Raw genomic sequence first — 16,818 nt, 5'->3', positions numbered from 1 at the left:
GTATATGTGGGACCCCTGTGATACCAGTGCTGAGTATCCTTCATCTTTTTATTCTGTGTTTGTACAAGACGTAGTACAAGGGGACCTGATCCCTCACTAGGCAGCATGGTTATACGATGAATAAATAATGATAGAACTGTCTGGTGTCGTAAGGCTGTTCCCACCCTTCTAGTGGCTCTGTTGTGTGAAGCAGACTTAGCAGTAGCTGTGAGCAATCAGTGCTAAGTATAGTGGCCTTTGTATAAAGTTGCTCCCCACTTCAAACAAATGACATTAAAGTGCTTTTTACAGAAAAATTAAGGTACAGGTAAGGATGAGTGAAATCCTCACCCTCTGTGACCCACCTGTGATCCAGCCACGTCCATGTCTTTGATCCTCTGAGTTCACTTTGAGGGTTATCTTCGTATGGCCTGAAGCACTTACAGTACCATGACAGCATTGGGAGTGGCATTGGGTTGGCCTCATTGAAATGCACAGCCTTATTCTTCACATAACCAGTTTTTGCAAAGGTGGTTAATGATTGAACTTTCTTTCTGGGTAATTTAAGTGGGTATTACCAGTGGCTGTAGACCCGTGGGTGAGTGTAAACTGCCTCAAACAGCTTTGCCGGTGTGCTTTCCCTCCGGTTTCAACATCACTGCCATTTCAATCCTGAGCCCTTACTAAATAGAGATTGTTTGCTCTTGTTGTGTGGTAGCTTAGAGGCCAGTGACAAACAGCAGCAAGATTTGAGGTTGAGAATAACAAATTAATTTTCCTTGTGACGTAATCCAGTTTTAGTCTGAGACCTTTGGAGAGGAGAGGCTAATGTTGTGTGCATTTGCCACCTAGCTGCTAACATTTAATTTTAATTGTGAACATGCACATATTCCTGCCTCCTTGGAGTTAGCATGGTTTGCCATGGACCAGCACAGAGGAGTGTCCTTTCCCTTAAGGATCTGCTTGGAGGGGATGTCTGTGGGCTTTCTCTGCCTCACATTGGGATGAGGGTGGGAGATATTAAATCCTCCACCTTAACAGGATTGGCTGGGATGGGAGGCCAGGGCCCATACAAGGGAGAAACTGGGTGAGGGAGTAAGGAGCACTAACCTTCCCTCTCACTATCGCTGGCCATGTTAACAAGGCTCTCTGCATCTGGGGGGAGTCAGCGCAGGTATGGAAAAGTCCTGAGGGAATCTCCCCCAGGGCCAGTTCAGGGTTGGAAAGAAATTTCCCCACCTCCATAGCAGTTTTGGCTGAGCTGCTGATGGTTTTTCAACCTTTTTCTGAGCATCTTGCAATATCTCTGGGTCAGGATTGAGGGAATAGGTGTTGGACAATTGTAGGTCTTTCATTGGGATTCTTTCTGGGTGGTCCAGGAAGGGCTTGTTTGTCTCAACTAAGAGTCCATGCAGCAAGATTTAGGGTTTTCTTGTCCTGTTGTCCCAAAATGCAAGGTCCGCTTTGGGCAAATAAAGAGGCTAAAGACAACTACAAGTCTGTGTATATGGGGTTGGGATCTTACTGTCATGCACAGGCCTAAGGCACTAAGGGAAGAAGGCTAGGTAGGGATTGCAGCTTGGAGGGGGCCATATCCCTGAGTGGCTGGGCATGGACATGCCTATTGACCTTAAAGGCTTTGGTTGAAAGGGACTGTGGGCTGCTGGGTACCAGTTTTGGTTATCTTTTGAGTTAAGTTTTACTGTGATTTAAAAGACTAGATGATCATAATGGTCCCTTCTGACCTAAATATCTATGCATCTATGAAAAGTTAGGTAAAACTGCAGCAGAGGCCTTTAAACCATAAAAGCAATAAGAGTTTTATTGGCAACACACCCACAGTTGACGCTAACGTTATCTTCATATCAAACTTTGATCAGCTATTAGGACTCTTTCAGGTGTGCCAGGTCACAGAAGGTCATCCTAGCTATTTGTGCTAACAAAATGCTCAGAGTAGGTCTACACTACAAACTTGCATCAGCACCACTGCAGCTGCACCACGGTAGTGCTTCTGGTGAAGATGGTCTAAGCTCTCTCTGTCAGCTTAATAACTCCACCTCCACAAGAAGTGGTAGCTATGTCGGTGGGAGAAGCTCTCTCGCCGACAAAGCACTGTCTAACCCAGCGCTTAGGTCGGTGTAATTATGCTGCTCGGGGGGTGTGGATTATTCACGCTCCTTAGCGACGTCGTTATACCAAAGTAATTCTGTAGTCAGAGTAACAGCCGTGTTAGTCTGTATTCGCAAAAAGAAAAGGAGTACTTGTGGCACCTTAGAGACTAACCAATTTATTAGAGCATAAGCTTTCGTGAGCTACAGCTCACTTCATCAGATGCATCTGATGCATCTTCATCTGATGAAGTGAGCTGTAGCTCACGAAAGCTTATGCTCTAATAAATTGGTTAGTCTCTAAGGTGCCACAAGTACTCCTTTTCTTAATTCTGTAGTGAAGATCAGGGGTCAGTCTAAATGACTCTTCCTAGGTTTATTTCCAAGAACAAGACACAGATATGTCTCTGCAGCTGAGTGTGGCAAATACGTAAGTCGATTGCAAGACAATGAGTTGAAAAAGCTTAAGTCTGTGTTCTCTTAATCCTATTTGAATGCGTACCTTTGTTTGTGCATTCCTTTGGCTGAGGTCTGTGTCACCTGAGTGACAGGACTAATCGCACTGCACTGATTTCCTCATGAGCACAGAGTTGAAGCCTCATGTTCTCCATTGAATACCAAGGGTAAGCGCTGTGTTTTTATGGCTGCAATTCACATTCTCTTGTTTACTGAAGACAGGAGCAGTTCAACACTTGTCTTTTTATTATTACAAAAACATTTTCTTTCCCTCTCTCTTTTTATGGACTAGTACAATGCTTTGGTAATAGACACTGCATTTACATTGAGACTATTGGGCACTGCTAAGACTGAAGCTCTTACCCCCAAGTGTGCAGTGATTTTGCCCAAATGCATTTCAAAAAAATAAAATTGCCAGCAATACGGTAAAATAAAAAGGAAGGAATTTATAACTGTTGTCAGTCTTATTAAATAGCTGTTAGTCAGGACTTACAGGACCCCTTTGAGGCTTATACACAAATGTGCACTGCCTGTGAGTGAAGTATGCATGATCAGAAGAACTTTCTCCAAAGTCGCACAGTGAGAGAGGCAAACGATGGACATTAGAACTCCCATCACACTTCAAGCAAATAAAATAGGAAATGTAGTAAAAATAGTGCATGCTTTATGCTCAGATGTGCTCATGAGAAGAGCATGGAGGATTCACAGTCCACAAAAGAACATCCCTTAGATACAAATCCAAGATGTGAATATCTCTGATGCTCAAAGATACAGCTTGCAAGCAACTCTGTAATGTGTGTATACTGGATGGTGTACAGTGGAGGAGCAATTTGTGTGTTGCTCTTGGTATATTTTGAAGGTTGTATTCTAGTACAGGTATAAATGGTATCAGTGATGTGTTATGCTTCTACAGTTAGTAATACTGTGATTGAAAAGATGTTTTTACTATATAAAATCCTGTTGTAGCAGTTTGTAACTTTCTGAAAGTTAATTAGGATTAAATTTCTCATACCTGTTCTTGGTCCTGTAGCGCAGTTTGGTATAACCTTGTTTGGCTCTTCTGTAGTTCATTTCACATATTGACATAGTTGTGTGAGATCCTGTTTTGCCCTCTGATAACTAAACTTTGTGGCAGTGTAGTGTGCTGTAAAGCCTTTCTCGGTGCTTCATGGGGTGACCTGTGTAGTTTGCTTTTGCAATGCAGCAATCCCACACATATGCCCGTTAAACCTGTAGACACCATCCATGTCTACAGAGGGATTTTTTTTAATCTTCATGTGACCAGGTCAAAAGTTTAAAGTAGTTTCCAGGTTTCATCTTAATATTAGGGAATACAAAATAGATCTTGATATAGAAGAAAGCTCTTAAGCCACTTTAGGCACTCTACATATTTGGCACAGTAATATAAATAAAGTGTAGTACTTCCATGGAAAGCCTTTGGGTTTAAAAATATTGTATTAAATATTATTTGTGTAGCTTTGTTTTGCCATATTTAGAGTCTAGCATCTTAGGGGTTTGTTTTCTATCTTTATTCAGGTGGATTGCATATGAAGGAGGAAATTTCTCAGGAAAACAAATTCTGCTAGAACCCAGCAAGATTTCAAACTGGACTGAATTCAGTGGCTGGAGCGTAATTGGCTCCCTTCGTCCTATGAAGCAGGTACCGTAGGAAAATGTATTTTGGGAATAAGCCCTTTTTCACTTCTTTAAACAAATAATTTAATACATAAGTATCAGCTGAGAAATCTGACCAAATACTGATCCTGTTGAGGCTAATGAGAGTTCTGCCATTGATTTCAATGGGACCAGTATTTTATCCCTGAAGTTGGGTCCTGGTGTGGGCTAATAGGCCCTATCAAAAGTCACTGAAGTCAAGGAGAGCCTTTCCATTGACTGCAGTGAGCATTGGATTGGGCCTATAGAGACGAATAGACTTGTTTAAAGACTTCAAATTATAGAGAATCCACCAATTACTTTAGTTTAAACCTGCAAGGGACCCAGGCTCTTTTCTACTGTGAGAATTTTTTAGTAACTTCATAAAAATGGAGAGTTTATTAAAGCTTTTAACTCAATGTCTCCTTTAGGTTCTGCACTGTTTTCAGTTTTTCACTGTATAATAATAATTAATAAGCAAAACAAACCTGTATCGGCCTATAAACAACCTAAATTGAAGTGATGGAACTATTTCCCCGATGGATTTTATTGTATTTTTTACATTTAATGAGGCATACGGGGTAATTTTTAGCAATAGATTCACTTTGGAAATTGTTCCAGTGAGCCAGGATGATAATCTGAGAACTGGATTAACACAGATGATTTTATTCATAGGTTTTTGTCAAGATTTAGAGAAGTGATTTAGGGGATCAGGATTTTATGTTCTGAAATAGAAGAATACCAGAGACCATTATGAATGTTATCTGGAATACTTGGGAACTGGTAACCCAACTAGTGATCCATTGTAGCTTCATGTTGGCTACAAACGAGCCTGCTAATTGAGTCAAGACAATTATTGCTAATTTTTCAAAAAACAAGGGTCAACATTGTCCTAGTATCCTGGCTTTTCGCAGTTTATATTCTGGGTATTTCTTGTATTTGGTCAGTTTAAAAGTATGTTTCTGAGCTCAGGCACAGTTAAAACGTTTTCTTAACATTTGAATAATAGTTTAAATCATACGTCACACATTTCTGTTATGCAGGTTGCACTTAAATTTAGTTACCAGACCTGACAGCCGAGCATTTTAGTTTTGCTGCCAGGTGCCACAAGTATTTGGATCATAATAAACTGGAGGTGAAAACAACTGTCCATATGTTACTGCAGAGTGGTATGGTGCTATCCAGGGTTAGGGGTGTGTTCGGTGCAGAGGTGTCATCAATTCATTATTTAAATATTTTTCTGCTCTCATTATGTCTCCTCTTCTTGGGAGGAGGATGGGTCCTCTGAGAATGCCTCCATTTTCTATCCCATAATCCTTGCAGTGCTGACACCCATCTCTGGAAAAGGAGAGCTGGACACTGCAACCTGTGTAGCCTGTCAGTGCTGATCAGAGCATTGGTCAGAAGGGTTACTTGAGAGCAATGTGAGGCACTCCCATCCCCTAGGCCAGGGTAGCCAAACTTACTGGCCCTCTGAGCACAGACAATCTTCAGAAGGTCGAGAGCCGGGGCACACCTGCCAGGGCTTGGGACTTCAGCTCCACTCTTGCTGAAGCCTCGAGACCCCTTCTCTCTGCTAGGAAGAAGCCTTTACCCACCAATCCTGCTGCAAGGCAGAGGTCCCAAGCTCTGTCCCCCCCCCCCCCAGTCTGGTAGTGGAAGTGTGCATATGTGTGTGTGTGTGGGCGCGTGCGTGTAGGGGCTCCGCGAGCTGCACTTTAATGATAAAAGAACCGCATGTGGCTCGTGAGCCACAGTTTGGCCACCCTTGCCCTAGGCACTGGGATTGCTTGCTCCATAGACCTGCCGTTGGACAGCTGATCTGGACTTTTACTGTCTGTTAAAGTTACAGCCTTTCACTTCAGAAACATCACATTCCCCTTTCATGCCACTTGCATTTGGGCATGCACATCTGTCAAGTCCATTCTCTTGCCATCACAGAGGCTCCAAGGAATGCTACAAGATGCTGCTATTTTTTTTAAATGCTGTTTTTTATGTATGCATGTAAAGCTGCTTGGATCGCTAAAGGGCATGCATATTTGTCTAGCTGCCAGTGTCTTTGGTGTAGGGATATGATCTGGTCCCAAAAGAGGGCGGGACAATATTGCAAAAACAATCTGCAGCTTGTTTGCTTGTATTCTTCTGCCTTCTCAATGATATGTAACATACTGAAATCCAAGTTTTCAACTTAATAACTAGCAAAAAGATAGTGAAACATGTCAGAAGTGACTACTACTTAATGGATGGACAAAAATTATTCGCTTAATGACTTTATAATGAAGATTCTCTCTAATGGTAGGGCACATTTGCAGATGTTTTGGGTTGGGCTTTTTAGGGCAGGATTTTAATGAGCAAGGTGTTTAGATTTTAATTCAAAGAAAATCCCAGGAGGAATTTTGTCAGCAGCTTTGAACCTCCTTTTTTCAATAAAGACCCCTATAACTCACAATGCACTATAATGGTGCTGTTTCAAAGGCCCTGAGGTATGTCACAGAGGAACTGTTTCTTAAGCTAAAACCTCTCAATAATAGCTTTGCAGGCTTCCCCTGTAAGTGGATACCACTTTTTTTTGTGTGTGTTCATGAATGGCAAAAAAGTGTAACATGAATGGCTACAAATGAGAAGCCACCCCCACCATTGTTGCTTGTGGCCATTCACCTCCCATACCTTGTCTCTTGCAACACTTCTGTAGCATGTTCTTTCATTCCCCAAACCCACTTCACAACCTGTCTGAAACTGAATATGTAAAAGACATTTTGGAATGGAAAATAAATTGGGGGAAACTGCTGTAAGAATGCTAGCTCTGGGGGAGCTGGTGGGAGGGTTTGCTCACACCTGCTTTACAACATGAATAGTATAATGGTGCTTTTCTAACTATAGCCGGCAGTTTACTTCAGAATAAAGAACCGAGCCCAGGATAAATACTTGACAGTCACTGGAAACCTATCAGATGCAAGAGCTACTTCAGTGTGTGTTTCTCCATACAACGGCAAGAATACCCAGATCTGGCACTACTGTCATGGACTCTTCAAATCCAAGGTGAGTTACTGAATGTTGGAAGTGCAATGTATAAACCCACTCTCCTTTTGTCTTGACTGTGAGCCATTTTCCATGGTCCCCTCCTGCATCCCTATAATAGCCTTCCTCTCTTCATGTGCCTTTCTTCCATCAGAGCTATTCTTAAACCCCACTTCCTTCTATTATTGATTCCCTTCACTGTCTCCTACCTGGGGTCCTGGAACAATTTATATAGTGGGGGTGCTGAGAGCCATTGAACCAAACTGTAAACCCCATATATTTAAACCACTTCAAGCCAGCACCCCTAGATCAAGCATCTCTGCTGCTCCCATGCCTGAGTCTTATATCTTACTTCTTTGTATTATCTGTGTCTAAATTAGACAACAGTTCCTCCTGGCAGGAACCAAGTCATCTTTATAAAGCACAATGCAAGCACTTTGGTTGCTACGTAAATGAAAAACATTGTTTAAAAAAATAACCAAAAACCTTTTAACCCTGTATAGCTTTTTAAAAAAACTTCTTTAACTTTCCAGCATGTTTTCAGGTAAAGGTGCACTTGCTCTGAACATGTGATATAGTCACTTCTTGTGTAAACATCTGTGCAGTGAGATGAAAATGTACCCCTGGACATGTTACGGCACTGTCTGTTTTCCCCATTGTGTTTTGCTTTCTATCTGTTAGGTACTTTTTAATGGCCCCCCACTTCCATAATATCTGAGCACTTCATAATCTTTAATGTGTTACTCACAACAGCCCCATTAGGTAGGGAAGTGCTGTTATCCCCATTTCACAGATGGGGAACGGAAGCACAACAAGACAAAGTAACTTGCCCAAGGTCACACAGGAAGTCTGTGGTGGAGCAGGGAATGGAACTTGAACCTGGATTTCCAAAGTCCCAGGCTAGTGCTGTAATCACTGGGCACCATCCTTCCTCATTTTGCTTTGCTTATGTACTAGTAATATGCTGGTAGTATTGTCTCGGTAAAAATTGTATAAATTTGTATTAATCCATACAATGATAATTATATTAATTGAGTTGAAGGAGGAAAAACTACAGTTTTGGTGCACAGTTGTACTGTTTAGACGCAACCTTAAGTGGGGCCCAGTGCAGAGTCGCAGATCCCCAGGTGGTGCTTTTGGATGAATTCTGCCTTGGGGAGACCAAATTCCTCCTGGAGCAACACATGTGCAAGAGGAGTGCTCCTCCTCCTGATCCTGGAGCGGATAAAAATCAATGATTTTTAAAAATTTAAATAAGGTTTTTTGGTTTAAATTAAATACAGGTCTGTTTTTTAAAATGGTCAACCTATGTTAAGATCTCAACTTATTGTAATCTATTAAAATAATTTAAATAAAATACACAATAATATTAAGCAATACATATTTGCTGACAAGTTTAAGGAAGTCAAACCACTGAATTGGTGGAAGTCACTGGCTGAGCACCTGGACTAGAGTTTGTCAAAGTGCTAAACCAGCTTTTGACAGCAGTAGCCCCTTCTGCAGGTGCAGAGAGTATTTTTTTCATATTGGTTTATTCAGGTAGTTCAGTTCAGTGACTAGTTCATTCAAAGTTAAACCAATTGGAAACTGAAAAAGCGGAAAAGTTTGTTTTCCTCTTCCAATCTATGAATAAAAACAAGGTGTGAGAAGATGAGATCTTCTAGTTCTAAAATCTTGAAGGACATGGTGACCCAAAACAATCTGTTCAGTTCACTCACTACAGATAATACTTCCTCTGTTTAATAAATTATTTTGTTTTAAATGCAAATCATGTTTTGATAAACTCTTTTTCCATGTGTCCAGCACATTTAAGATATTTTTTTAAACTAAAAACTCAAATCCTGTCTTTTATGCACTTTTGATTTAATTTGAATTTCCATCCAAATAGTGCTTGACACAAATCACTTAAAAAAAACAACTCCTCCTCAAATATATCATTCACCATTTCCTAACACAAAGAAAAAAACATAAAAATTAAGAAACTAGTAAATGCAAGTTAAGCTATATAAATACGTGTATAGATATAATGCAGTGGTCTCCAACCTTTTTATGCCCAAGAGCACTTTTTGAACTTAAGGGCAACCCAGGATCTTCCCCGATCACTCCATCCCCCTCCCCCCCCATCACTTTCACCAGGCTGGGGTAGAGGCTTGGGGTTTGGGAGGGGGTGCAGGCACTGAGGGGTTTGCAGTATGAGAGGGGGCTCTGGGCTGCGGCAGAGTGTTGGGGTGCAGGAGGGGGTGCGGGCTCTGGGAAGGTGTTTGGGTGCAGGAGGGGGGTCTGGGCTTGGGCAGAATGTTGGGGTGCAGGAGGGCCCTCTCTGCAAGCACTGCCCCTGCAGCCCCCATTGGCTACAACTCCCCACTCCTGGCCAATGGGAGCTGCAGGGGCGGTGCTTGCAGACAGGAGCTGCGCACAAAGGGAAAGGCCCCTGGGGCTGCGCTGTCCGCTTCTGAGAGTGCCGTGGGGCCGGGGCAGGCAGGGAGCCTGCTTCAGCGGCAGCCCCACTACACCACCAGAGATCGCAATCAACCGGTTGGTGACCACTGGTATAGTGCATACTCCTGATTAGCAAAAAGAAGCACCAAATTTAGAGTAAAGGTTATATTTAACTTCATATCCATGTTTTATCAATCCAATGAGAATGAATCTTTGTTTAGGAAAATAACTAAAATACAAATTGAAACTAGATTAAAATAGATTGTTTAAATCAAGGTTTCCTGCTTGCTAATTTAAATCATGATTAAAATTAATCCACCCTGGCTGCTCCCCTTTGGGAGATGCAGTACTCCCTTGCGGGTTAGGCTCGCTATGTTGGTCATCATAGGTTGGTTGATGGCCTCACCTTGTCTCTGCTCTTAGATGATGTGCACTTTTGAGAGGAATGCCTGCCCTCTCTTCAACACAGGAACTTCTTGGGTTAGGCACTTGTGCAGCATGCACATGGTGAAGGCCTTGCACTGTCTCTCCAGTCTGCATAAGAGCCGCTCACAATGGGTACGTCTACACAGGCCATGGCAGTGAGCCTCACAGCCCAGACTGACAGACCCAAGGTAGCGGGGCTCACGTAGCACTCTAAAATAGCTGTGTAGACAGTGTATTGAAGCTGTGGCTCGGGCTGTGAAGTCCACTCCCTTCCTAGGCTTCAGAGCCTGAGCTCTAGCCCAAGCTGCAACTTCCTAGTGCTGTCTACACAGCTATTTTTAGACAGTTAGCACTAGCCCCTCTAGCCCAAGTCTTTCACCCTGGGTTGGAAGCTTTGCTTCTGCTGTGTAGGCGTACCCAATAAAGCCTTCAAAGGGACCTGCAAAGGAAGGAGTAAAGAATTGCTTGTGTTTTTCTTTTTCCTGCATAAAGCCTGCCTGAAAGTTCTACTTAATTAAAATAAAATGGTGCTTATTTACTTTTAGAAATGTCAGGAATAATGTATGCTGATCTACCCAGTGAACAAGCTATTAGTTGTAAGTGTGATGAATGTAATCTACTCCCAGCTTAGTGGTGGGATCTGTTGCTAATCACAGCATTTTTATTTTGAGGCATCATGGTCACAATGACCAGATTCTATTATTTATTTATTTTCTCCAACTCTTGTAGGCTATTGCTGCATGTCTTGATATTGTCAGTGGCAGAGACCTACCTGGAGCTAAAGTAGCACTGTGGACAGAACATGGAAAGGCTAGGCAGAAGTGGAGGCTCAATAAGGATGGAACCATCAGTTCGTACCTTAGTGATCAACTGGTTCTCGATATCAAAGGTACTAAAAAGCTCATCTGCTTGTTTTTATTTATAAATGCATGTTTTTGCCGTAGGCAGTTGTGGCTGGCTATGATGTTCCAGTTGTCTGTACCCTCAACCATCTTGCACAATATTCAACACAACAGTCCCTTTACTCTGTTGGGTGAGGTGACAGATGTGCCAATCCCTTTTAGTGTGTGAGACAGAAAAGCACAGTCATGCTATTCCATAACGCCCTAAATCTTGGTAACTTTCACCAGTTTTCACTTCACAACTAACATTTACTAACTAAGGGGAACATTTTGAAAACTACATTGCAGATGAATTTAGAAAAAAAAATACTGTAGAAAAATAGTTTGTTTTTTTTTCACGTTGCTCCTTGTAGCTGATCTCAGCTGTTTGACCAGTCACTTATCAATTTTACTTTAGGGAGAGCAGAAAGATAATGTCTGGAAGCAGCATTTGTACAAGATGAAAATGCAATTTATGTCCTAACAAAACTCCCACCCCCCTTTACCATAACCCTATTTTGGTACAATGAAAAACAGCCAAAAAATGTAAAATACCAACCTATATAAGTTGCCCTGTGTAAAGCCAGTTTAGTATCTAGTGGCTTCTTCATACTGAATTTTTCCAGTATGCTGTGGTAGAGCCTCACTTTCAACTATCATTGTAATAAAGAGCCAGATCTTATTGCCATTTACTTTAATGACAGCAGGAGTAGAGTGTAAATCAGCTACATGGCCGCTCAGGAGGGCAGATTATTTGCTCTTAAAATTTTCAGGATAGTGGTTGGCACATAGGACTAGGAGTTAGGCAACCTGGGCTCTACATCTAATTCTTGCTGGGCAGAACTGTGTTGCAGGAAGTGCAGCTCAAAGGGAGCATTGCTGTTTAGGAAGCAGAATTTCTCAAGTCCTGGCAATAGTGTGGTCGCCTGGGGAGCATGTAATGGTACGGTGATTCTCTAACCCTGGTGGCAGAGAGCAAGCTGATCGGATAGTACTGGCTCCTCTTCATTTCCAGCTGTTGAGATGCTTTAAAAGGGCTAAAAATACATTACTTTATTAATCCTTTTCCATGTAACCAATTGCTGTAGCTACCTGAGAGGTGTTATACAGTCACAAATGCAGTAAGTGGTTTGCACAACGATAAATGGGAGAGAAAACGTCCAAGATCACCTTTGTTTTTAAAATATAGTTCACTTTATTTAAAAGTTTACTGATGCTGCTGTTAATGATGAAACCTTCTTGATTCTTGCAACTAGAACTTACGGACACAATGAAAAATATATATCCGCACCAATAAAGAATTTAACCCCTGTGGGCTGGGAACTAAGAGTAATCCGGGCTCCTAAGTTTTAATTTTAATTAATCATTAATTTTGTTGTGCGTAGCTTGACCCAAAATCATTAAGTACAAAACTGTCCTTATTAGCAATATAGAGGACAAATTTTAGAATATGAAAACAGACGTTTTAAAAAGTGTTGTCTATTCGACAAGATACACGTTGAAATTGTTTAAACCTGGGCTGCTTTATTTAATGCATGATCTAATATTCAAGTGACCAGGTTGATACAGGAATAATATAGTTGTTGAATACTATATTCTTTGGGTGTCTGAAAAGAAATTTAAAATGCTGTTATAAATAGCAGGTCCCTAGGAGCATTTAACTCTTTTTGCTATTTGAGGTTTGTGACCTGTTAATGCAAAATGCACGATAGCTCTAACACAGGAATCGTCTATGCTAGCTGGAGTCAAGCGGGAAACAGAAATTGGTATTTAAAGTAAAAGGCATCTGGCTGGAGAGAACAAATCCTGGCTCAGGACTGTGGCATTCTACACCTGTAAAATGTGCTGATAGTTGTAGCAGTAGCTCTGGATTTGCCAGTTACAAGAAGTTGAAATGCATTTAAGGGAATGGCTGAGAGCTAGTTTTCAGTTCTACAGTCTCTTAAGTCCCTGGCAAAAAGGCGTTTCCTGAGCACAGAGGTACACTTGAAACTAAAAATCCTTCTAAGGGAAATAATAAAACTGAGAGCGCGCTTTCTAGCTCTCTGGCAATTATGTAACTCTTATTTGGCCAATATGCATGAAACTGGCAGCCGAAATCTTAATGTTCATTTCTGAGTGCTATAATGCAAGAAATCTATTGACAAAATGGAGAGAGTTCAGAGAAGACAATATAAGGAAACAGAGTTAGGAGCAATGGGATGAAGGGAGTGAGATTTAGGGTGAATATGGGGGTGGGGGGAGGGGCGGGGAATATTAGGCTCTAGTGATTTCCAAAGGGAAGCAGTTGTAAATCCTTTGCTTGAGACTGTTTTTCTGGTTCTTAAAACTAGACCAGATAATGTACTGTGAAGTACAGTGCTGTATAGAATAAGCCAGCTGATGTTGTTATAGGTCTGTCCCACCTCTCATTTCTATGATCAGTAATTTAGTGACCCGTGTCTCCAGGAAAGGACATAAGGTACAACCATTGCAAGCTGAGGAGAAAAAGGGTACAATCACAGAAGACCCAGGACAAAGATCTCAAGGAGGAGTCAGGAGTACAAAGGCAGCAGAGACATGGAGGAGAATGAGTAGGGAGAAGAGACCCGTTGTTATGAAGAGGTTGTGTGTAACCTTTGAACACTACCCTCCCCATTCAAAGGCTCTGAGTGGAGAGGACTGAGGTGAAAAATTCAAGGCACTTGAGTTTGACTGTGGAGGAGGGAGATGGAAAGAAGTGTGGGGAAGAGGGGTCAAGTGAAGATTGATGGTGCAGACTTGGAGAGCAGAGAGGAAGAAATGATGGGAGGGAGTAGAGGAGACACAGGGCAGAGTTAACAAGTAGTGGTGTTTAAAGTGGACAGAAGCTGAGAGCCCTCAAGAGCAGATACATCCAAAGGAGGGAGAGGAAAGTAAAGAGCTCCTGCTCTTTATGAACATTTCATTAAGACACTGCACCACTATGCCATCGGACAGAGTGACAGGTACTGTAGCCATTTTACAGCTGAATAAATTAACGCACAAAGACGTGAAGAGTCAATGCTGTACTCCCAGTGACAGTAAACCACTCTCCACCTCTAAAATCCCTGCCCTCCGAAATCTTATATAGCTTTTGATTTGCTCTAGGAAAAAGTCCATTTTTAATATGAGATTCACTTTAAAGTTTAGAAGTCTGAGTAACTTTGAAATGAGTTTCCTGTATTTTATACACACTTAGTTTTCAATGTACAATATATACACTCAATTGAACAACCAACAGTCTATTTGTTTTGTTTATAAGTATGCTGCATTAACAATTAACCTTGCCTTAATGAACTTCTATTTTTAGGAGGAAATTATTATGACAGGAACTATGTAATTGTAAATCAGCCCCTGGAGAGTGAATTCTCACAGAAATGGGACATTGAAATATTGTGAATACAAAGATCCTGGGACTATGGACCTAAGTGGGTTATGAACACTGTTTCAGAGAAGGAACTACTGAAGTCACATGCCACTGGAATGTTACTCAGCAAGTCCACTCTACTTACTCCCAAACAACTGAATTTTGCACATTGGAGAGGTGAGGTTAGTGTAATGTTTTTTTTTCTAATAGTCACATGACTCCATATTGAGGTCTTCCTCTTCTTAAGGCACCATTTAAGCCTACATTTCTGTAACATTTACTAGTCCTGTTAATCTTTAAGTGAAGGCAAAGATATGATACAGTAGCAAAAACTTGGCAGTTCATTTCTAAATAGCCTTTCCTGTGTCATCCATTAGGAAAGACTAGTTCATATTATACCCTTTCTCCTCAAAAGTTAAAGGAGAAGCTGGTGCTTTAGGATTCAGTTTTAATCACAAAAATCCTCTCTTGGTACAAAGTCTGTTCTAAAATAAAAAGGACTAGCCTGGAAGTCCAGTGCTTGGTTGTATCAGATACAATGACAGGTCATTGTCCACCTGGGTAAAATTAGGCCTTTGTCTTAAGTAGTATTGCATTAAACCATAATAGTTTTTGGATTCAGGGGCCTATCAGTTGCCAGCCCATGAGCCAGGGTAGAAAGTAGACTTTCATATACAAATAGAGAGTCATATGTGCAAACATATACTGGATCAGGCTAGCTTTCTAAAAGGACTTGTTGAGGATAGAGGTTAAATACATTTTGGTCTTAAAACCACAGTATATTCAATAGCACGCATACAAGCCGGATTTGTTTTGTAAAGGTGCTAACTAATACCTTGTGCTGTGGTAAGATTAAAGAAGCAACCTGATGCATGCTAACTTTCTTGAGGCTCATCAGCATTGTGTACCTCCGCTAAAGACCTGAAGATACTGATGACTTCCAGAAGCACAATTTTCAGTGAAATCACAATGCTATGCAACCTTTCTTTCAGTTAATAAAGTGTTGACTATTTATGTCAGGCAGATTGTATTAAGAGGGCTCCATGGTTTTCGGTTTATTCTTTTACCCATTGGAGAAAAGTGTTTAAAATTTCCATTATGAAGTTCTCCCAGAATTAGTGTCTTCCTAAATGCAGTTCAATATGTAATGCTTTCTAAGTGAGGTATGTTCTCTGGCTCCTGTGTTTTTTGTCTTGATTATTAAACTATGAAAGGAGGAGTACAGATTAGCTAAACCAAAACGTGAAAGATTGTATTGTTTCCTATAGCTATAGGAAATGTTAATGTCTCATCCTAAAACCAAATCTTTGCCACAGAAAAGTGAAAGAGGCGTAAGACTATTTTTGTATGAGAGGGAGTGATATATTTTGAATACCTGTACCTACTTGCACTTATTTACTTTTAATTCTAAAAAGCTAAAATCAAATACAGCTTTGTGAGTGTATATATTTTCTCACTGAAGCACTTGTGTAGATTTTTCTATGAAAATTTGTCAACATGTTAAATATGATTTGTGCTTTCTAGTTGTAATATAATCCCTTTTCCCTCAAAACAATGAGTAGATCACAGCTGGTGTATCAGTATTACATAATAAAGTAAAGCATGTATATTTTAATTGTAAAAACTTCTGAGAGATTCTTTAGCTTATAGTATTTTGTACTGCGTAAATGCAATAATTTTGTTTTTCACGAAGACAATAAGGAACAAAAATCACTATCTCCCAAGCCTGTGGAGAAACGGCACAATTTTTTTAACCTGTTTGTTTTCCCAGGGACTGACAACACAGCTATAGCCAGAGTTGTCTTTGTGGCTCAGGTCTGAGACATGAAGCAGAATGAATGTTTTTGTACTTACCTCTGCCTCTTTACAGGCAGGCTCACTTCCTTGTTGAGGATGTGCAGAGCAGTGAAAACAGGTTAGCCTACCTTACCACAAGTCATTTACTTGGACTAGGCCTGTTGCCCCACCTTAGTAGTTTGCTTGGGTTTTCCCTGATAAACAGGGCCTCTGCTTCAAATAGTGAGTTACATGAGATGAGAGCAGAGACAACTGTAGGCTTGAAATGGGAGTGAGTCACATCTATTTGCCACTGGGTAGTTCAGCTTCTTGCTAACTAATGGCCATACTTTAAATTCTTCTACTTCCACTATGCTGTGCAACAAAAGACAGGTAGATATTTCTTCATGGTTAAGCATATTTTGTAAATGTGTCAGAGGCCCCAGCATTTGCTCCATGTTGGATATTAAAATTAGCTGAAATCTCAGCTGCTGGGTGGTGGGTTTTTTTTTTTTTTGCTAACAAGTAGCTTTTGGTCCAGTTCTACACCTATGACCCCTTTCAACACTAATAAGGGGGAAACCAAGCAGGATCAGCAAAAATAAGATGAGTATTTGAGAACCAATGCTGTTAGTCTCACTGGGCTTAATTTTTAGCATGACTTTGTGCTGCAGTCAAATTCTATGACCTAGTGAGACATTTACCCAAGAAAAGC

The 16,818-nt window shown here is 41.0% G+C and overlaps 1 protein-coding gene across 6 annotated transcripts in view; it reads left to right on the top strand.

Moving 5' to 3' along the window:
- The window catches only part of CRYBG3 (crystallin beta-gamma domain containing 3), a 145,436-nt gene extending 129,496 nt beyond the window's left edge, over positions 1 to 15,940 (top strand). For 4 of the 6 annotated variants that reach the window (XR_012154202.1, XR_012154203.1, XR_012154199.1 and 1 more), the window contains exons 19-23: positions 4,080 to 4,203; positions 7,077 to 7,235; positions 10,809 to 10,968; positions 13,409 to 13,626; positions 14,271 to 14,358. Coding sequence is in view for 2 of the 6 variants with exons in the window: in XM_073305192.1 (XP_073161293.1) it covers positions 4,080 to 4,203; positions 7,077 to 7,235; positions 10,809 to 10,968; positions 14,271 to 14,359 (532 nt within the window). In the remaining 4 variants the exon portion in view is untranslated. Of the gene's footprint in view, positions 1 to 4,079; positions 4,204 to 7,076; positions 7,236 to 10,808; positions 10,969 to 13,408; positions 13,627 to 14,270 lie in introns of those variants that run through there. The other 2 variants (XM_073305192.1, XM_073305213.1) reach the window with 2 other exon arrangements.
- Positions 15,941 to 16,818: the final 878 nt, after the last annotated feature.

This window comes from Lepidochelys kempii, chromosome 1, assembly GCF_965140265.1.
Source record: "Lepidochelys kempii isolate rLepKem1 chromosome 1, rLepKem1.hap2, whole genome shotgun sequence".
NCBI lineage: Eukaryota > Metazoa > Chordata > Testudines > Cheloniidae > Lepidochelys > Lepidochelys kempii.
This window is presented reverse-complemented; position numbering and strand designations above follow the sequence as displayed.